Consider the following 23609-nt stretch of genomic DNA (forward strand, 5'->3'; position numbering starts at 1 on the left):
TTCTTTCAGCCCACTCCTACATACTCTCCTGAAACCAATAAACTAATAAACCAAGGTAAGTAAAGGAGCTGTGTGCTCAGTCCCCAATTAGTCAGTCCACAATCCAACTGACATAGTATCGTCTGTCTACCTGGAACATCGGGTACCACACCTGATCTCACTCTTTTTTCTCTTCTCATGGCTCCTGATTTTGTCACAATTTCTGGTCGTAACCGCCAGTCTCTCATAGCTGCTAGATTGTGGGCCATGCAAGGTGCCACAAATCTGGTACTCTCTCAGTCTAGTATTGCAGGACACACCTCTTGACTGGTCAAGGCATCTAAACCTCTGGTGCTGAGTGGCTCTCATGATACAAGTACTGAGCTGGTGTCTGGCATTGCTCTCAGGGGAACCAGGAGCCATAGGGTCAGAGGGATCCTTCGTCACCTGCAAGCCAGCCACACATACTGCATTGCAGTTCAAAGATCTGTGGGGCAGGTAATGCCCGAGTGCAAACACATCATGACACTTCCTTAGATACAGGCATTAACATGCATGATGTTTTGCTGGTGGTTGCATATGATCTACACAATGAGGGAATGGAATCCCTTCATGTGCCTGAACACCCTCAAGTTCAAATGAGGGGCCCACATAGCTAAATGTATGCAAACAATGGCTCCCTATTTCACAGGAAATCCTGTAATCCTGTCAAATCTTCTATAACAATACGGTGTGATATATAGTCATTCCTCAGAGTGTAAAAAGCTGCAATGACCTCCCTATACAAAAGTACACAAAAGATTGTGACATGTGCGTGATAAACTCCAGAAGTTTCCAGCAGTATAAAAATTAAGTATCACTGTAATGTTGACTGGAGACTGTCTATATGTTTCAAGAGATCTTTTGTGACACACCTGGAGATTTTCTGGGATGCTTTACAAAGCCTTTGCCAATTCTATCAACACTTTTCCAGAAATTCCAGAAATGCAGTCCTGGCTGTGCTGTACAGTTTGAATCCTACTTCCATTAGACCTTAGATTCTTTGTGACAATCTCACTGGTACATCAGAACCTTCTGATGCACCGCTTTTGGGACACGTGAATGTAGGAATAATGTTTTCTGAAGACCCTGTGTAGATAAGGCCTCCTGTCCTCCATAGCTGCAGATGCTGCTGTGTTGCCTCATTCCTTGCTCCCATTCCTCAAATAGACTAAGGTGGTGGTTGGGTGGGAGGGGGGCAGTGATGGTGGTGTAGAATCCCTACCAAGATGCCTGTGACCACACACTTCCTGTCTGCTGCTGTTTCCAACAAGGTTTCCTATAAGGCGAAGTAGCAGAGCACACATTTTTTGGGGGGTAAATCTTGAGCGAATTTCTGGTAAAACATTGATCAGGTGTTGACAATATCCTTGTAAAGCGTTGCTCAATATGCCTCTTGAAACACAGCACAGTCAGTCAAGCTCCAGAAGTAAATGATCCATGAAAACTGAGTATGGCTTTAAGTAAAATCCAAAATCCTCAGCGACAACGTTTTTTTTTACAACTGTTCATGTGGTCTCGGTTGAGAGATGTCATTAATTGCAGCATTACCCATCCAAATGTTGTCAGTGTCATTAATGCTCCCTACGAACAGATAATTTAATTCTCAATCAGCATGCCTTAACAACCCTCCAGGTGGCCATTCCGAATACACACTTCAACATCATTACCAGTTTGGCATCTTGAGATAACTGCAGGCTAAACTGGGGCGGCAGCTCAAGATCCCACCTTGAGTACCTCGAAGGTTCTTAAGTAATGAAAGGATCTGGGGAAAATGAATTAACTAACGGACACTACAGGGGCAATATTAAGTAATATACAGAAAGTAAATGAACAAGGAGGTAAGGAATATGGGATTAATAGAGAGAGTTGAAAGACAAAGAAAAAACTTCTTTCTTAAAATGTAGTTCTTTTCAAATCCCCAAAAATAATTTTAGAAATCTGAATGAAATGACACTCCAAACTTATAAAAGCTATTTTTTTTAGTGCCAGAAAGATTATTTGACAACAATTGCACAAGTCAAGAATTTTCTGACATGAGAAGTGTTACACGAGAAAAAAGTCATAATTTTTCCAGCAACTTTATCAGGTATTCACCATAGAAGGAGAGCTATTTGACGCCCTTCTATGTATTTGAACGGTGAGATACCAGTTTAGTGCAGCTTCTGGAGAAGCAGATCAATATGGACTGCAATTCCCAATTTTTGTGTTTAATTGCACACATAATTGCTGGAAGATGCTTTCCAATTTACGCGTCAATAATAGCTTCACCATTATTCTTGCCACAAAATCTGGGCCATGATATCTTTCTAGTCCAGATGGATGAGTTTTACACTAGCTCTGTACTAAAAGAGTTTCCAGGAGAAGCATCACAGCTTGGTATGGCTCCTACTTTGCCCAAAACCACAAGAAACTACGAACGGTTGTGAATGTAGCCCAATACATCACGCAAACCAGTCTCCCATCCATTGGCTCTGTCTACACATTCCCACTGCCTCGGCAAAACAGCCAGCATAATTAAGGACCGCATGCACATGGACATTCTCTCTTCCACCTTCTTCCATTAGGAAGAGGACACAAAAGTCTGAGATCACGACTCAAGAACAGCTTCTTCCCTGCTGCCATAAGACTTTTGAATGGACCTATCTAGCATTAAGTTGATCTTTCTCTAAACCCTAGGTGTGACTGTAACACTACATTCTGTACCCTCTCGTTTCCTTCTCTATGAACGGTATGCTTTGTCTGTCTGGTGCACAAGAAACAATACTTTTCACAATATAGTAGTACATGTGACAATAATAAATCAAATCAAACAAAAGAATAAAGAACAATACAGCACAGGAACAGGCCTTTCAGCTCACCAACCCTGTGCTGATACACAGTTTCTATCCCTCTGTTCACTTCCGGTTCATGTGTCTATCAAGATGCACCCTGAATGTTGCTAACGTGCCTGCTTCCAGCACCTCCACTGCCAATGCAATCTAGAACCCCCTACCCCTTGTGAAAAATTTTCCCCGCATGTCTCCTCTAAACTTCCTCTCACTTCCAGCGAAAACAATCCGAGTTTATCCAAACTCTCCTCATACCCAAAACCCTCCAGACCAGGCAACATCCTGGTAAACCTTCTTTTCACTCTCTCCAAAGCACCCACATCCTTCTGGTAGTGTGGCAACCAGCAATATTCCAAATGCGGCCTAACTAAAGTTTTATACAACTGTAACATAACTTGCCAACTTTTATAGTCAATGAAATTTCAATTTTTAGCACATTATAAATGATTTTGCATTCTACATTTAAACAGTGTGCATTGAAAATTACAGTTTTATCATCTGTAATAACTGAAGTTAACATAACAGTGTAATGTTAATGTGCAAGTATTTGGACTGACTTCCACATTTCACCTGAAGGTAAACATAATGAGATTATTTTTGAAGAATTTATTATAGATAATACGCAAATAATTATGTTTATGTAGTACATAAAGAATTTTAGGCGGAAAATACAAGTGCAAGAGATAAAATGAAACGGTGGGGTGGCACCATAGCACAGTGGTTAATGCTATTGTCTCACAGTGCTAGGGATTCAGGTTCGATTCCCAGCTTGGGTTACTGTCTGGGTGGAATTTGAACATTCTCCCCACATCTGTGTGGGTTTCCTCCGAGTGCTCTGGTTTCCTCCCACAATCCAAAGATGTGCGAGTTAGGTGGATTGGCCATGCCAAATAGTCCCTTTGTGTCAGGGGGACTAGCTAGGGTAAACGTATGGGGCTATGGGGATAGGGCCTGGGTGGGATTGTGGTCGATGCAGACACGATGGGCCAAATGGCCTCCTTCTGTACTATAGGGATTCTGTGACTCTATAACTCTAAACAGGAAACAAAGGTTTAATCTTTATAGAAATTTCTCGAAACTTGCTTCAGTTTACAAGGCATTAGTGAGACCATGTTTGAAATACTATGTACAGCATTTAAGGGAGGATGTAAATACTTTGGAAGCAGTTCAGAGAAGGTTTATCAACATAACATCTGGAATGGGGTGTTATCTCCTGAGGAAAGGTAGACAGGCTAGACTTTTATCCGTTGGAGTTTAGAAGATTAATTGGTGACTTGATTGAAAAATATACAATCTTAAGGAGTCTCGACAGGGTGGATGTGGAGAGGATGTTTCTTCTTGAGGGTTAATCTTGAACTAGGGGGTCACAGTTTAAACATAAGGGGTTGTCCAATTAAAATAGAGATGAGGCATTTTTTTCTCAGAATGTCTTTGGAACTCTCTTCCTGGAAAGCTGGTAGAAGCAGAGTCTTCAGATATTTTTTAAGGCAGAGGTAAGTAGATGCTTGGTAAGCAAGAGCAAGAGGGTGATAGATTATCAGGGGTAGGCAGGTTGCAAATTTGAGGTTACAATCAGATCGTCCACTACCTTATTAAATGGTGGAGCAGGTTCGAACTGGAGAAAGGTTGGAAAAAGGAGTTAGTGCTGGACCCCATATGTTCTCAATGTATCGATGACATTAACTTGGGCATGAAGAACATATTATAATTTGATGACATGGGGTTTAGCTACACAGTAAAGCATCACAATAAAATAGATTAGCAGAATGGGTCAGCTGGCATTGTATGAAATTAATTTTTTTAGGTGAGGTATGGCATTTTGGGGAAATAAAAGGAGGAATAGAGTATGTCCTCGATTGAAAAACATCAAAGACTATGGATGAACAGAGAGGAGTCTAAATACATAATACATAATACAAAATGCAAGCTGCAGCAGATAACATGTTCGTAAACAGCTTTTTTGAGTTTAAAAATAGGAGCACAGAGTACAAGAGCAAAAAGGTAGTGATAAATTTCTACAGGGCAGTACTTAGGTCACAATCAGACTACGGTATGTAGTTCTGGCACCTATTTTGGAAAGGTATGAATGCCTTAAGGAATCTAGAGCATATACTTACCAGCACGATACCAAGGATGGAAAGCTAGTTATAAAGAGTTACCAAGATAATTTTCCATGGGGCAGAGAAAATTAAGTGGAAATTTGGTCAACATGTTTAAATTATGAAGGATTTTGATAGGATAACCAGTGAAAGACTATTTCATCTGAAGTCAACGTTGAGGGGGCCATTAATTTAAAATTGTCACAGTGTGAAAAGAGGAATCAGAAGGGTTTATTTACACAGTTTGTTGAAAAATGAAATACTTTGCAAAGGGAGCAACTGAGATAGATATTGTTGTACCTTTTATGGTCAAAGTGGATAAATATCTGAAGCAGATGATAACATGGGTCTGCACAGAGGCAACAGGGCAGTAGAATTAGTTTTGGATTTTTGTAGCAAAGATTTGATCCAGACATGTAAATAGCATTTCCCATAACATTAGCTTCTATGTTTCCCCTTTGATAAGCCCATTTGTTAGTCTGTTAATGATACTTCTCAAAATCTAACAGATAGATTTCAATGAAACTTGGTATAAATGGGGTACCACCCAAGGAAAAACTGATTAGGCTGGCAAAGATTGCAGTTTCTTGAATGTATTTAACTGATTTGTTAACACTGTGAGATAGACTAAATTCAATTTCTCTTTTAGAATGTTGTGGATTTTATCAGCTAATATGGTACAATTTGTCAAAGCTGAACAGAGTCTTCAGGGCAGGTTGTTGGTGTTGGAGTGTAACTAGTGACAACTTTATACTGGATGTAATGTGACCAATGGGGGCAAGATGTAAGGGTCAGCTGACCCAGTAAACCATGAAACCAATTACAGAGTAATGTAATAGTCAGCTGACCAGCTGATTCACTATAAATAAGGAACTATATAGCATTGTGTGGAGTTTAGAGTGGGATAGGGTGAGGTCTCAGGTTTGGAGTAATGATGTTTCTTTGTTAAATCCTTTATTTGATTCACAAATTGGAGTAAGTTTTGTTGTATTTTCATTAGCTGCATTTTGAGTTCCTTCTGAAGAAACAATTGGGAGATAGAGTGAATTCAATTTCTCTTTTAGAATGCTGTGAATTTTTTCAGCTGATATGGTACAATTTGTCACAGCTGTCAAAATGTGAGCAAAGTCTTCAGAGCAGGTTGTTGGATATGGATTGACATGAAGCCTCCTCAGTGAGATGGATGCTCTTAATAAAAAAAATACTTTTTTCAGGTTTGTAGCTACAGAGCATCAACTAGGCAGGGAAAAGCCTCAAGGAAGAGTTGCAGAATTGCAATAATGTTGAGTTTACACGGTGTTACAGAGATATGTGCTCTGAGTGCCCTCTTTGCTTGCTTGTACTATGCTTCGCTGTACAATGTTTGATATCACCCAGAGGAATTTTCCAATTTACATTTAATACAGTTGAATTTTAAAACTTTTTGGATTAATCTTTTAATATACATTTCATTGTATATTGTAATAACCCAAAGTCCATCCCACATTTGGGATGATTGCTCCAAACCAGCACAACAATGGAGTGTAGGAGATACATGACATGAGTACACTTGTTAAGTCCAATACTTCCAAACTTCAATGGTAAGGATGAAGGGTGTTTTATTGTAATTCTACAAGATGAAAAAGTGTAAACAAATAACTTTTAGAGAATTACAGATTTACATAATTTGTGCCGAAGTCTAAAATTTGAGGATACAATTTGTGCTTTGGACATTCCATGAAATGGGTACAGTTTTGAAAAATGAGTCCCCCCCACCACCACCATTTTCACTCAAATTGATTTACATTTTCACAGTAACTTCTTTGCAGTGTTAATGTAAGCCCACTTGTGACAATAAATAAATAAATTCTATCAGTAGCAAAATTTGCCATGAACTAGTGCATTTGGGCAATGTTTTAAAATATAATTTTTAAAATGGTTTGGTTAAAAAATATTCTGTGATATGCTTCAGAGAGGTAATTAGGGTTGGTTTGATTAGTATGGCTGAAAATGGGTTTAATCTCAAAAAATCAGTGACAATTCACTACCTGTGAATAATCCAATTTTAAATAATGAAAAATAACTTTAAAAAATTATACAGAACTATTCCTAGTTATATTAGGGGACAGTAGTCACTTAAACATTCAAAAGTTTTTTGTAATTCTTACACCCAAAAGAACCAATTTTAGGAATACTACTTAGAGATTTATAACTCTTAAGTCAATATTGCTTAAAAGTGGTCACAAGTTTAAATTAATAAATCGTGTAAAGAAAGTAGAGCGCTCATATCAGTCAATTATAAAAACGTGCATGTACAAAGATGTTACTAAATTGTTAGGAGAATAAAACAGCTTATGACTGAACTTTTTGACACATACTCGCTTTTGAATATTTGCGATCATACTTTGACTATCACTGGTATGCTCTGTAACTTTGCAACTTGGCTCCCAAAATATCCACACACTAATTTGAAACACATCTACTGATATCTTTAATTGAATTTAAATGAAATGAACTAACAGTGACATAATAAACTCTGATCATTTTTTTACAAATCGTTCTTCTCCAGTCATTCTTTGTTTGCGGGGGGGGGGGCGGTGGGGGCCGTGTTTCAGGCCTTTCCTGAAAGCTGTTTATAACAGGCTGGTAGATATTGTACGAGTTAGCCACAGGTCGAAAAACACTCTCGACTGTACCTTCAGCCAGTGAAACACTGATCGCCTGACAGTCCCACCGAGATTGAACCCCCATTGTGGGGTAAAGTGGCAAAGAGGACTCTTCTCCCCACCCCCAACCCCACACCCCTCCCCCAACTTCAGACTGTGGTGAGTTGACACATCTCCACGTTGCCTATGTGTACCCACCAAAAAAAAAACTCAACTGTCCAACTAAAATAAAAATCGACATTTCTCCAAAAGCTACAGTGACTTCATATGTCACATACTAGGCCAAAGATTTGTAAATGGGACGGAGGGGAGCGAAAGAGGAGAAAGGAATACTTAGGCCTAAGTAATTTTAAAATGACCAAAAACATTTAAATAGTACGGGTAACCTTCACTTCACACAATCTGACAAGCGCCAAAAAACTTCTCAGAAACTTTTTTTTTGCTGATGATCTGGGTTTCTGAAAAAGGTGGGTAAGGACGGTTTCAAACTCACAACTGTACAAACCGCCAGAGCAATCTCAAATTTGATTTTTTGTTTCTTTGTGCGGATGGGAGACAACATGAGATTTCCAGCGTTTCTCAACACACAAAAACACCAAAGCTTTCGGCTGACATTTAATTCGAAATTTAACCGACACTTTTAAAACCGAAACCCGTTCTGTTTTTTTCAATTAAAAAAAACAAAGCAAGGGTGTTTCTTTTTTTAAAAAAAAAACTAATTAAGAAACGTCAGCTTTCTGACACTTTTAAAATCGCACGTGGAAATGCTATAAATAAAACGTCGAGTTAAATGTCAATATTTACGTCTGCCACACTTTAGGTCCCGCTTATTTTTTTTTGTTATCAATTTAAACAAAAGCGGGAATCATCCCCAAGGCGGATAAATCATTAAATAAAAATGTTGTTCCACTTTATGGAAAATTGAAGCGAAAGAAGCGCATGTTCACTCGTTTCTTTAAAAAAAGAATCTTTAAACAAAATTAATCCCCCAGGCTTCTGCATTTTTAAAAAAAAAATTGGGGGAGATTTTAAGGATCACTGATCACAAACAAAACACGGGAAACACCTCAAACGACATTACTACAATAATGTTAGGAACTGCCACCAAGCACAGAACTGCACCCCCCTCCCTCCCCACCCACCCACAACACACAATAATAATAATGATGATGATGATAATAATGATAATACACCCGACAAACAACTGGGGGTGGGTGGGGGGGGAAGGAGGGAAAGGCGACTATTTACACAATGACAAATAGCTTCTGTCACCCAGAGAGGAGAAAAGCGTCTGGAGCACCGCCTTCTTCCCCGGGCCTCAGCTTCTTGTAAAACTGTCGCCTCAGTCAATGGACTGTGCAGTTCCCCCACCACCACCACCGCTACCACCCCCCCCCAACACCTCCCCAACAACAACAGCAGCAACAACACTCACACTCTGTGTCTCTCCCTCCCGCCAACACACTCACCACCCCCACCACCAACCCCACCAAACTAAAGCACAAAGACGGGGGGCGGGGGGGAGAGAGAGAGAAAAAAAACATTATCATAAAAAGCTGCTCTTTTTTTTTGTTTACCTGCCGTGAAACCAGTCCTTGCACGCATCGCATTCAATCATAAATCGAGTTACGTCGTAAGGTAACCGACAGATGCAGTAGACTGGTACAGTCGCCATGTTAGCTGGCTCCAGAATCAGAGAGAGAGAGAGAGAGCAAAAGCCGCCTTCTTCCCGTACACACACCACAATTCTTTCCTCTTTCCCCTCCCCACCCACCCCCCTCCCTCCCTCCTTCCTGTGTTAACTGCGATGTTGGGTGCACCGTTTATAGTTTGGGGGATTTTCTTTTCCCCTCCTGTAACCCGTTCTCTCCTTCCACTCACTCACTCTCTCTCACACACACACACATATACACACACAACCCTCCTCCTGAAGTTGCTCACATCGTCTCTAAGCTGCGGGCTTGGGGCACAATGCGCTCTCCCTCTGCCGCTGCCTGACAGTTTTGTCTACTGTACGGAGCTAGACTGTATCCTTTCATTGCTACATTACGTCAGGCGCTCGCTGGCTCCCAGCAGCTTCGATAACTATTGTAGCCATCCACCCTGAGCAGCCGGCTGCAATGTGACAACAATGTAACAACAGCCCGCCTCGCCAAGCTCCCCTGTCAAACTCCAGAAAACTGGGGACGGCAAAATTGCCTTCAAAAGTTATCCCTGGGATGTGCAACTGTACAAAACACCCACGGCTCCTGAACCCCCTCTGTTGCTTACTGCACGTTACAGGGAGGAAAAAAAATATTTTCAAGTGCATGGGAGGCAAATGAATTGAAAAATTGTAAGTTCAATACAATATTGAAAGGGACGTGTTGCCACCTTCTTCCCTGTTTTGGGCAAAGTAATGGAATTCTATGTTCAACACTCTGGAACAAATCATGTTTGGAATAAAATAATATATAACAATGCAGGAATTTGGATATATACAACTGAATACTGAATTGTAATACAGGAACTGACGGTGTAACAAATATTAATTTAATCACATGCATGAATTCATTAAATTTCTATCTATGTCACACAAGCGGTACTGCATTTAGCACAGCCGTTAAACTGATCAAAGGAAATAGTTATTATAAAAGAAGAAATTGTTGTTGTAAGTTTACACCAGTCAATAATATGCAACTTTCACTGAGACAGTTGTGTGTTTATGTTACGCAGCTCCTGTCAGGTTGGAACAATTCTCAGCATTGAGATCTGGAGGAATTCTTGGGCACAGAGCTTTCTCCCAATAGTTTGAGATGAAGAGATGTTAAAAGTGGAAAGGTGAAAATGTCTGCTTTTTAAAGACTTGAATGAAGATTTGCTGGATTTAGAAGTGGTCACTTTATACAACAGGCTCAGCATCATGCCTAATTCACACTCCATGTAGTGCCGCAGCAAAGCAAAATTCTCCAGAATCTTACTCTGCTTCACTCTCTATTCAGATCAGGATTTGCTCTGAATTTATAGTGGAACACTCAGGTGAAATGAGATTATTCTAAACCGATGCTAAAATTGTATTGTCAATAAACTTGTTAAGTTTCTATTTATGTCACACCAGCGGTACTGCATTCAGCACAACTACTAAACTGGTTAATGGAGATATTTATTATAAAGAAGAAATGGTTGTTGTAAATAAAACTAATAAAACATTAATTTGGCTTTAGTGTACAGTTCACATTCATAAACCAATTAAAGTTCACTTTTGGTATGTTGCAAGTTGTTTTCCTACACCACAGAGATTGCAATAGTTTAGGTTTATTGATCAGTGTCACAAATAGGCTTACACTAACCCTGCAATGAAGTTACTGTGAAAATTCCATAGTCATCACACTCCGGCGCCTGTTTGGGTGCACTGAGGAAGAATTTAGTATGGCCAATGCATCTAACCAGAATATCCTTCAGATTGTGTGTGTGTGTGTGTGTGTGTGTGTGAGAGAGAGAGAGAGAGATGGGGGGGGGGAGGGGTGTTGGAGCACCTAGAGGACGCCAACACAGAAACAGGGAAAACATTGCAAACTCCAGACAGGAAGTGACCCAAGCCGGGAATCAAATCCGGGTCCCTGGTGCTGTAAGGCAGCAGTGTTAACCATAGGGCAATAGTTCCAGAAGGCAGCTTATCACCACCTTCTCAAGGGCAGTTATGGATGGGCAACAAATGCTGGCCGAGCCAGTGATGCCCAAATCCCATGAACAAATTTTAAAAATGATCGGGAACATTCAATTCAATTAACAAACAGATGAAACTTGAAATACCAGAAATCTGAAATAAAATTTAAAAAATGCTGGAAGTACTCAGCAGAGCACCGGATAACCAAAAGAGAAAGACAAAACAATGTACCAAGGAGAATTCCACGGATAAACCATTAAACCTTTCAACTGAATTTCTGCAGAAGCAAAATATCACAGATGTTTGAAATCAGAAATAAACATGCTGGAAATACTCAGCCAGTCAGGAATCATTCATGATATAAGAACATAAGAACATAAGAAATAGGAGCAGGAGTAGGCCATCTAGCCCTTCGAGCCTGCCCCGCCATTCAATAAGATCATGGCTGATCTGTCGTGGCTCAGTTCCACTTTCCCGCCCTCTCCCCATAACCCTTAATCCCCTCTCTTATCAAAAACCCATCAACCCACGTCTTAAAAATATTTAGCGAGGCAGCCTCCACCACTTCAACGGGCAGAGAATTCCAGAGATTCACCACCCTTTGAGTGAAGAAGTTCCTCCTCAACTCCGTTCTAAACCGCCTCCCCTTTATCTTGATGCTGTGCCCCCTAGTCCTACTGTCTTTTTTGAGCGGGAAGAGTCTCTCCACCTCTATCCTATCCATCCCATTCATCATCTTATACGTCTCAATGAGATCTCCCCTCATTCTTCTAAAATCTAACGAGTACAAGCCTAGTTTATTCAGCCTCTCCTCATAGCTCAATCCCCTCAACTCCGGTATCAGCCTAGTAAACCTCCTCTGCACTCCCTCCAGGGCCAAAATATCCTTGATATTTTGATAAATATTTGATAAATATTTTGGTAAATATTTTGATATTATGATAAAAAGAAATCGGCCTGAAAAGCTAACTGTTTCTCTCTCCACAAGTGTGCCTGACCAATTGAATTTCTGACTTGTAATTAAATTACAGAAGGTAACAGTTGCATTTTTTTAAGGTTAGAATGTGTTTGCCTGAAAATTTTATTTCATGGCATCCACTTTCCAGACAAAAGGTTGGTTCCTGAAGGTCTAATAGGGCCAAAGGTGTATGGCATGCTCTATTGGATTGGGCTGTATAATGGACAATTAAGGGAGTTGATTATAAAATTGAAATTATTTACTAACTAAACAAAATTAGGTAGAAATGCAGGGTGTGAGCAGGACACGAGAGAGACCACAAAGGGATATGGTTAGGTTAAGTGGATGGACAATAAGTTGGTAGATGGAGTATAATGAGGGTAAGTGTGACATGCTTCACACTTTGGTCATAAGAACAGAAAAGCAGATTAATTTTTGAAAGGCGTGCAACTTGTAAATGGTGATGCCCAGAGTCTTTTTTTCCCAAGGAATACAGAAAGTTATCATGCAGATACAGCAAGCAGGGAAAGCAGCTGACAAGTTACCCTTTATTGTAAGGGCATTGGAATACAGGAATAAATAAGTCTTGCCACATTTGTACAAGGCTATTGTGAGGCCACATCTGGAATACTATGTAATTTTGGCCTCCATAATTAAGGAAGGATAATCTTGCATTGCAGGTGGTATAATAAAGGCCCACTAGATTGATCCAAGTGAAAAGGTCATCCGATGATGAAAGAGTGAATAAATTGGGCCTGGGATCTCTGGTGTTTGGAAGAAAGAGAGGTGATTTCATTGAAACACACAAGATCCTGAAGGGGGTTTGACAAGGTGGATGCTGAGAGATTCACTGGCTGGGGAATCTAAAATATGGGGGTGCAGTCTCAGGATAAGGAACCAATCATTTAGGACTGAGATTAAGAGAAATTACTTGACTCAAAGGGTTGTGAATCTTTGGAATTCCCTATTCCAAAAGGTGGTAGATGATCCATCATTAAGCACATTTAAGGCTGGGATGGTCGGTTTTTGGTCTTTCGGGGAATCAGGGGGGTTGGATAATCAGCGGGAAGGTGAGTTGAGGCTGAAGATCTGCCATGATCATATTGAATAGAGGAGCAGGCTGAACAAACCACATGGCCAAACTATTTCTTCTGTTATCCCAGTCATAAGTAATCTGGTAGGTCTGGAGGAGAAGGAGGAGGTGAAGATGCAATGAGAGACTTGGAACATGTGGGCTATAAGGCCCTGCACATCGGTCATATTCACAATATTCAGAGAGCACATACCTCATACCTCACCTTCAGGGTGAAGTAACAGATGTAAGTATGAGACATCTGTGTTTCATCAAGGAGGCTCTCACAAAGATGTGTCACCCACTGAAACCACAACTGGGACATGGGCAGCACTATCTGTGGCTGGCAAGATCACTGAGGCTCTTAACTTTTATGATGTTGAGTTCTTACAGGCTGCAGCAGGTGACATTGTGACATGTCTCAGTTTTCTGTACGTTGCAATATTAGAAAGGTTATCCATGGATGTACACAGATAATCCTCGGTCTTACCATACAATTGGTTCCTGAAAATTGCACAGCAAGTCAAAGCATCTTAAATTGGAATCAGTTTTCCCTTCAGAACAATAGTATAAATGGGGGATTGGTTCCTGAACCAAGGCACAATAGCCCATTTTCACGGGATAGTGCATCTGTCAATGACAGAATGGACTCAGTTTGGACAGCTTGTGGCTATGACACCATGAACAGAATGATAGAATCACCCCTTTTTTGTTATTTTGTAAACTTGCTTTACTCTCTAACGTCCTTCCTATGTACTGTGCATTTATCAGTGAAAGGTCATGATAAGGCCTGTGGTAAAATAATTGTCTTCCAATAGTGTTTTTCCCTATGATATAATGATGCCTACATTTTCAAAGACACTTCTATACTCATAGAATCCCTACAGATCTCAGCCGATATGCACGCATTCATTAGCAGACTGCCCAATGCCCCTTTCTTTTCCTGGTGTACCCTCACAACCAATCCTCTTCTAGTTTAGTCTTTAAATTCTGTATGACATCCGTCTCAGAGCTGGTGCTTCTGAGGGTCAGATTCAATGATGGTACTTCTTCATGCGGGTTGCTTTCTTCCTTCCAAAGCTGCACAGAGATCTCAACATCCAAATCACCTGAAACAAAAGAGGGGGAGAAGGATTAGCTTTCACTGGGAAGAGAGGGGTAAGTAGCAGCTAAAAACAACTGCAGTTTGCCATGCAGAAGCTATATGGCGTGACAGAAGAAAGAAGGGAAAGGGAGAATAGGGTTTAAGGAGACCCTACGGAACGCCTCCCTTGTTTTACACATGTCAACCATATCCTCTTCAAGTGGGCTGGTGGCCACTGGTTTATCCAGTTGAGCTCATGTTCACGTGCAATCTTCTACAAAAAAAGTATGTTTTTGCCATGGTTAAATGTATGCTGTGAATATGCCTGAATAGCACAGCTGTAGCAATGCTGCTGGATTTACAGAGTACATAAGTAGGAAGAGATCAGTTTGGCAGGAAGTGCATTACGGTGAACTTAGGAATGGGAACTGGTTCTTGCTCAGGGGGAGTTGTGAGAGTAGCAAGGCTTTAAGTAGGCATGAGGAGAGAGTGGTAGAAGTGTGAGATGGAATTTTTGCGTCGACAATCCTTTCAAGGTTGTTAAAATAAATCAGCATTACAGCCATTTCGAGCAAACAAGCCTTTTTGGATGCACTCTCCGAAATTTCCTCTATCTCTGCCCATCTCTCCATTCTTATAAACAAACATTCAATAGGTATTTACTTGACTAAGTTATTGATTATCCTTGCACTGCTACTTCATAATGCCAGGGACCTGGGTTCAGATTCCAGCTTGGATCACTGTCTATGTGGAGTTTGCACATTCTCCCTGTGTCTGCGTGGGTTTCCTCCAGGTGTTACGGTTTCTTCCCACAGTCTGAAAGATGTGTTGGTTAGGTGCATTGGCCATGCTAAATCCTCTCTCAACGTACCCAAACAGGCACCAGAGTGCGGCGACTAGGAGATTTTCACAGTAACTTCATTGAAGTGTTAATGTAAGCCTACTTGTGACAGTAATAAACAAACTTTAAAAACTTTAAATGTTTAACTTAGCATGTGTATCCTTTTGCCCATTTACAAATTACCTGGGAATGTTTCTTCATGTTATCCAAAATCAGGGAGTTTAGATAATTGTACAAAGATAAATTGGGCCAATGGGCGGAATCAGGTTGTCAGTGGGAGTAGGCTGGTGGTCAGTGGTGAGGGGTCTTGTGGTCAGTGAGGGGTGTCAGCTGTTCGGTGGGGAGTGATCAGTTCAGTAGGGTAGTGAGTGGGGGGGAAGGGATCAGATGGAGTGAGGGGGCACATTTGCTGGGGGGAACGGGTTCTCATGGGGGAGTCAGGCAGTCATGGGTGAGTGAGGTCAGTGGGGGGATGGTGTGTAGGGAAAAAGCATTCAGGTGTGAGGGTGTATTGGGGAGGTGGGGAGGGTAGGCGTAAGTTAATCAATGGTGGGGTGTAGTCAGTGGGGTGAGGTATTTGGGGGGCAGCCAGAGGATGAAGAGGGTAGTTGGGATGGAGAAAGTGATCATTGATAATATGGGGATGGGGATAATTGGGAGGGGGAGACTGGAAGGGGACTGGAGGAGGTGGAGGTGGAGGCATAGCCAAGGTATCCTTTGGGGGTGTCAGGGCAATGGAGGGGACTGCTATGTGGGTTCACTGGGAGGTCAGTGAAATGAGGTGGGGTGAATAGAACACTGCAGTATATTGATGCCAGTGTGAGAGCAAGGTGGAGAATTAAAATGGTAGTCTATTGAAAGCTTGGGCTCATTCTTACACACTGAACAGAAACAGATGTCCAGAACTGCAGTGACCCAATCAGTGATTGTTGTCCCCAGTGTGGAGGAGACTGCACTGTGTGAATACAGTGTACAAATTGGGAGTAGTATACTCTCTGCAGGTAGACACTTGCATGGAAGGCAGAAGAAACATTTCAAAGACACACTCAAGGCCTCCCTGAAATTGCTTGACATAAACACAACCACCTGCTAAGGACAGGAATCTTCAGCTTCAGAGCGGGAGTTGAGAGGTTATCATGAATGCACACACCAAGAGGTAAAATTAGATGGGATGGGGTCAGAGGCAAATTAAAGGGAAGAAGGATCTGAAGGGGCATTGGTACCCATGAGTTGTTGGAGATGCTGTAATCCTTAATACCTAAAAGGGAGAGAGAAAGGTTTCTATTGAAACATCAGATGAGACAAAGGATGAAACCAAACTGCAGAACGGGATGTCTTTGAGTGTCCTAATAGACACCAGATTAAAGCCCAACAGGTTTATTTGATAGCACAAACTTTCAGATCGTTGCTCCTTCATTAGATGAATGCAGGATCAGAGTTAGCTGTAACCATAGTGGACCAGAAACGTGAAGGGTAGAGTTTGGGTTGGGATCCACATGGAATAAGTTGAAGCCAGAGACACTTGCTGAGGAAGCAAATCTGTTTATGAAAGCAGGATTTGGCCAATGCTTGATCAGCACAAGTAGGAAAGTAGAAAGTAGTGAAGACAAACAAGGAAAAAGAAATAAACAGAAATCCTGTCAGAGAGAAGAGCCAAGCTGGGGTAATTGCAGAAACAAGCCTTTAGGGCAAGTACCTGCGTCAAAGATTAAGCTGCAACAGACATGCAGACCTCAAACTATTGAACAAAAGCACGTGCGTCTAGAAATTTTCACCTGTTTACTCAGCATTTTGTTCTTTCAGTTTATGCAAAGCACACAGCAGGGTGAAGTAAACATACAGCTGGAGGTACAAGTGACAGCAATTGACAATATAGAACAATAATAATGTGGTGTAGCAGGTGCACAATAACAATGGGTGCAGAAATTATAGGCAAAGTGTCTGCACACCCTGTCATTAAAATACAACATTAAGAAAAAAATAGAGTGATGAATTAATTGTCATTGTTGAAATTACAATGTCAGGAGCAAACATACTGTGTAAATTTTTTAAAATCTTCCAGCTCAGAGATGGACAACCTTGTCAACCTCCATCACGTGATGTATCAGGTCTTTGGTATCAAACAGTGTTGCCAACATGCCTCATTCCAAATGTTTCAAAGAAATAACCCAAGAGAATAATTTTTTTTCTAAAATTCATTGTCAGGCTGTGGACATCATAAAAGTTAAAGTTTATTTATTAGTCACAAGTAAGGCTTACATTAACACTGCAGTGAAGTTACTGTGAAATTTCCCTAGTCGCCACATTCCAGCACCTGGTCAGATCTATGCAACTAACCAGCACGTCATTTGGACTGTGGGAGGAAACCCACACAGACACAGGGGAGAACATGCAAACTCCACACAGCGACCCAAGCCAGGAATCAAACCCAGGTCCCTAGTGTTGTGAGGCAGCAATGCTAACCACTGTCCTACCGTAAGGCTTACAGCTTTCAACCATCTTTAGTTACTCCGGTAAGCCTTCTTCTTGAACTTCTGATATGAGTTGTTTGCAAGGCCACCTCAGTGGCTTTTAAGAGCCAACAATATTATTTGGGAACTGGAATCTTAAATAGACCAGACCAGGTAAAGACAACAGCTTTCTTGTCCAAAAAGATAACATACAACTATCTAACAGCTTCATGGTCACTTTTACTGATGGAGAGATGTGTAGATTTCTCCTTAAATGGAATTCAAATTCTCAAACTGCTATAGTGGGATTCAAACTCACATTCTCTAGCTTGACACCTTTAGTTTACTAATCCAGTAACATACCTACTTCTATCACTGTATATCGGCAGACATGATCTCCATTCGTGGGTCATTATATAATGTAGTCACAGGAGCAACTTTGTTGTATGTACTAACTGAATATTCATGAAGAGAACTATGCAACTGGGACCTTTCTAAGAACTGTGGGGAAGAATCTATTAAATTATCCTTTCTCTTCCCCATCCTGTGGTGGAACCGCAGATGCCCTAGAATTTCTGCTCTCTTCTGATACAATAAATGGACACCCTTTCCCAATAATTCTCTTAAGAACATAAGAACATAAGAAATAGGAGCAGGAGTAGGCCATCTAGCCCTTCGAGCCTGCCCCGCCATTCAACAAGATCATGGCTGATCTGTCGCTGCTCAGTTCCACCTTCCCGCCCTCTCCCCATAACCCTTAATCCCCTCTCTTATCAAAAACCCATCAACCCGCGTCTTAAAAATATTGAGCGAGGCAGCCTCCACCACTTCAACGGGCAGAGAATTCCAGAGATTCACCACCCTTTGAGTGAAGAAGTTCCTCCTCAACTCCGTTCTAAACCGCCCCCCTTTTATCTTGAGGCTGTGCCCCCTAGTCCTACTGTCTTTTTGGAGCGGGAAGAGTCTCTCCACCTCTATCCTATCCATCCCATTCATCATCTTATACGTCTCAATGAGATCTCCCCTCATTCTTCTAAACTCTAACGAGTACAAGCCCAGTTTATTCAGCCTCTCCTCATAGCTCAACCCCCTCAACTCCGGTATCAGCCTAGTAAACCTCCTCTGCACTCCCTCCAAGGCCAAAATATCTTTGCGCAGGTGCAGCGCCCAAAACTGCACACAGTACTCCAGCTGCGGCCTCACCAATGCCCTATACAGCTGCAGCAAGACCTCCCTACTTTTATATTCAATCCCCCTTGCTATGAAGGCCAGCATCCCATTAGCCTTCCTGACCACCTGCTGCACCTGCAAGCTGGGTTTTTGCATTCTTTACTACAAATAATTTTACAAATCTTCTGGTATATCCATGTGGTACCGTCTGCATTTTTCTCAAAATTGCAACCTTATCACACATCAAACATGCTGGGTATCTTACCCAGCCCTGCTCCACCTCGCCCTATCCCCATAACACCACACATTATGTGAGGTTACAGGGATTAATTTACCTAAACCTACACATCTTGGGACACTAAGGGGAAATTCAGCACAGCCAATCAACCTAATCCTCACATCTTTGGAATGGGGGAGGAAACTGGATCATCCAGAGGAAACATACATAGACACTGAGAGAACGTGCAAACTCCACACAGACAGTCACCTGAGGCCAGAATTGAACACAGGTCTCAGGCACTGTGAGGCAGCAGTGATATCCCTTGGAATAGAGCATGACCTAGTGAATGAACTACATTTGAGTCACCACAACAGACCAGGCATTGGTTATTGGATAACAGGTGCTATCCACTCATGTCATGACACATGATTCCAGTTCACAATTCATGCACAAACAATGATAGCCAAATTACCATAAGAAATGTGATTGTGTGTGCTGAAATACTTCAATAATTTAGCTGCCTGCACTCTGCAGGATTTTTGCCATACTCGACTGAGTGGGTCTACTGCATATTGCACAACATAGGAGCGTAGGAAATAGGAGCATTTGGCCTGTCGAGCCTGCTCCACCATTCAAACAGATCATGGTTGGTGTCATAGTGAACCTCAGAAACCGCATAGCTATCTTGTCAGTCAAGTCCTGGACTGGGAGATTGTAGGAGTTGTAGTTTGCTAATGCTATGCCTTGTAAATAGTTGCCTGTAAATAAATAGCTGTTGCTTTTATCCACTGGTGGTTGCCTGAGGTTTTTGTCAGTACAGTTGATCATTTACGTCTTTTGCCATCTTCTTTCAAAATTCCCATACCCCTCAGTGTCATTAGTATCCAGAAATCTATCGATTTTTATCTTGAACACACTCAATGATTGTGCATTCACTACTCTCTGGGGTAGGGAATTCCAAAGATTCACCATCCTCTGAGTGAAGAAATTCTCACTCATCTCAGTTTAAATAGTCCACACCTTATCCTGAGATTCTGTCGTCTGGCTTTAGACTCACCAGTCAAGAGAAGCATTCTATAGACATCCACACTGTCATGCCCTGTAAGAGTTTTGTAAGTTTCAATGAGGTCACTTCTCATTCTTTGAAACTCCAGGGAATATAAGCCCTCGCTCCTCAAACTTTCTGCATAATCTCGCCATCCCAGGGATTAGTCAGGTGAACCTCTGGTGCACTCACTCTATGGCAAGTATATCCCAAAACTGTACACAATACTCTGGATGCAATGTCACCAAATCTCCATATAATTGCAGCAAGGCATCTTTACTCCTGTACTCAAATCCCTTTTTGATGAAGACCAAAACTCGAGTGAGGCTCGTAAAATCCCACCTGAGGCCAACGGAGAATTCTATTCTGTGGTAAAATTCCGGCAACTATCTGCCTTCGTAACTGCTTGCTGCACCTGCATGTTAACTTTTATTAACTCATGAAGAAGGTTACCCAGGTCCATTTTGACATCAACACTTTCCAACCTCTACCAATTAAGAAATATTATCTTTCTGTTTTTTCTACCAAAGTGAATAACTTTACACTTATTCACATTATATTCCATCAGCCACGTTCTAGTCCTAACACTCTGCCTGTCTATATCCCCTTGAAACCTCTTTGCATCCCCCTCACAACTCACATTCCATCTAGATTTGTGTCATCAGTAAACTTGGGAATGTTACATTTGGTCCCCACATCCAAATCATTTATATAGGTTGTGAACAGTTGCAGACATAGCACTGGTCCTTGCAGTACCCCACTAGGGACAGCCTGCTATCTTGAGAACGACCCATTTATTCCTAATCTCTACATTCAGCCTGTTAATCAATTCTCAATCCTAACCAGTACATTACTGTCAATTCCCTGTGCACCAATTATGTTTACTAAGCTCCTGTGTGGAACCTTGTTGAAAGCCTTCAGAAATTCCAAACACACCACATCCACTGATTCTCCTTTATTTGTGCTACAACATCCTCAAAAAACTCCCATAGGTTTGTCAGATGTGATTTCCTTTTCATAAATCCATGTTGACTCTGCCCAACTATTTTTCCAAGTCTCCTGCTTTCTCATGTTTATAATAGATAACATTTTTACTACTACAGGTACCAGATCTCGTATCCGAGAAGCTCAGGACCGAATGTATGCTGGATTTTTGGGATTGTAAAGAATTTTGGGTCCACCAGAAACAACAAGTCAGTTTGAAGAAATACTCTGTCTGCCCAGGACACCAGCTTCAAATGTAGTCAGTTTTTGCATCACAGGTTAAGGGGTCCAGTACCTGTACTGACATCAAACCAAAAGGTCTGCAGCTCTCTCCCTTCTTAAATACTGGGTTATATTTTCTATTTCCCAGTCTGCAGAAAGCTTTCCACAATCTCACAGATTCAGGGTGAGGTAGCTAAATGGATACAAAATTGGCTTGATGACAGGGTGGTTGAGAGGGTTGTTTTTCAAGCTGGAGGCCTGTGACCAACGGTGTGCCTCAGGGATCGGTGCTGGGTCCACTATTATTTATCATTTATGTTAATGATTTGGATGAGAATATAGGAGGCATGGATAGTAAGTTTGTAGATGACACCAAGATTGGTGGCATAGTGGACAGTGAGAAATGTTATCTCGGATTGCAACGGGATCTTGATCAATTGGGCCAGTGGGCTGATGAATGACAGAAGAAGTTTAATTTAGATAAATGCAAGGTGGTGCATTTGGTAGATTGAACCAGGGGAGGATTTAGTCAGTTAATGGTGGGGCGTTGGGGCAAGCTACAGAACAAAGAGATCTAGGTACAGATTCATAGTTCCTTGAAAGTGGAGTTACAGGTGGACAGAAGGTGAAGAAAGCACATGTTCGGGTACATTGAGGGAGAATTTTTTGATGCATGCACCTAACTAGCACATCTTTCAGACTGTGGGAGAAGGACGTGGAGTCTCTGGAAAGGGTGCAGAGGAGGTTTACCAGGATGTTGCCTGGCATGGAGGGGCTGGGTTACGAGGAAAGGTTGGAGAAACTGGGACTATTCTCCTTGGAAAGACGGAGATTGAGGGGGGACATGATAGAGGTATATAAGATACTGAAGGGAATAGATAGAGTTAATAGTGAGAGACTGCTCCCTAGACTGGGTACAAATACGAGAGGTCATGATTTAAGGGTGAGGGGGGAGAGGTATAATTTGGAAGTGAGAGAAAGGTTCTTTACGCAGAGAGTTGTGGGGGTATGGAACGCGCTACCGAGTAGGGTGGTGGAGGCAGGAACGTTGGACTCGTTTAAGGTTCAGTTAGATAGACACATGAGTGAAACAAGGATGGAGGGTTATGGTAGGGGCTATTAAATAAGGTTAGAACCTTGGGAGACACCGGAAAAGCAGACTGTAAGATTAATATTTTTGTCTTTTTATTCCGCAGGTGGAGGTCCACCTCGTGTCAAACGAGGGGCATGCACACGGTGGGTCGTGCGTGGGCTGCTCTTGGAAGTTCCGGGAGTGGCCTAGTACTTCGTGTCGGTGTGTGTGCTTGATCCTGGACCGGTAGACGGGCGCCGCAACAGCTCAGTGACTAACACTGCTAGCTGTGCAGATACATGGATTTGGGCCTGTGTCTGTGGGAGTTTGCGCATTCTCCCTGTGGTTGCGTGGGTTTCCTCCGGGCGCTCCGGTTTCCTCCCACACCCCAAAGATGTGCTCTTAGGCTGATTGGTTTTACCAAATTGACACTATTCTCCCCTGAATCTGGCTAAGTTAGGGGATCCTTTCGTAGACACGCAGGGTAGAATAGGTGTAGGGTGATGCGGCGGCGCGGGCTCGTTGGGCCGAAGGGCCTGTTTCCTGTGCTGGGTTGTTCTTTGTTGTTCTTTGTTAAAACCGGAGCACTCAGAGGAAACCTATGCAGACACAAGGAGAATGTGCAGACTCCGCACAGACAGTATTCCAAGCTGGGAATCAAACATGGGTCCCTGGTGTTGTGGAGCAGCAGTGCTAACTACTGTACCAAAATGCTGCCCTTATTCAATTAATACAATTAATTTTTGGAGTACTATCTCTTTATTAAGATTAATTTCCTTCAGTTCCTCGTTTTCCCTAGTCTCTTGGCTCCCTAGTATTTCTCGGAGATTTTCTGTATCTCTTGAAAACAAGTAAGTTATTGCTAGACCATTAATCCAGAAACTCAGCTGACGTTCTGGGGACCTGCCACGGCACATGGTGGAATTTGAATTCAATAAAAATATCTGGAATTAAGGATCTATTGATGACCATTATTGGAAAATCCCATCTGGTTCACTATTGTCCTTTAGGGAAGGAAATCTACTGTTCTTACCTGGTCTGGCCTACACATGACTCAAGAGCCACAGCAAAGTGGTTGACTCTCATCTCCCGTCTGAAATAGCCTTGGAAGCCATTCAGTTCAAGGGCAACTAGAGATGGACAGTAAATGGTGGCCAGCCAGCGATGCCCATGTCCCTTGTATGAATAAAAAAAAATCTGAGCTTCCTCTGCAGCACTCAAACTATTGATCAAAGCTGCTGGTGCTGGAATG

The 23609-nt window shown here is 41.9% G+C and overlaps 1 protein-coding gene across 2 annotated transcripts in view; it reads right to left on the minus strand.

The window, feature by feature from the left end:
- phf2 (PHD finger protein 2) overlaps positions 1 to 9699 on the minus strand; it is a 130722-nt gene extending 121023 nt beyond the window's left edge. The window contains exon 1 of one of the 2 annotated variants that reach the window (XM_080182329.1): positions 9535 to 9699. In XM_080182329.1, coding sequence (XP_080038455.1) covers positions 9535 to 9632 — 98 coding nt within the window. In that variant the 5' untranslated portion in view covers positions 9633 to 9699. Of the gene's footprint in view, positions 1 to 9170; positions 9341 to 9534 lie in introns of those variants that run through there. The other variant, XM_080182322.1, reaches the window with a different exon arrangement.
- Between the last annotated feature and the right edge of the window lie 13910 nt (positions 9700 to 23609).

This window comes from Carcharhinus amblyrhynchos, chromosome 3 (genome assembly GCF_965287045.1).
Source record: "Carcharhinus amblyrhynchos chromosome 3, sCarAmb.v2.hapA, whole genome shotgun sequence".
Taxonomy (NCBI): Eukaryota; Metazoa; Chordata; class Chondrichthyes; order Carcharhiniformes; family Carcharhinidae; genus Carcharhinus; species Carcharhinus amblyrhynchos.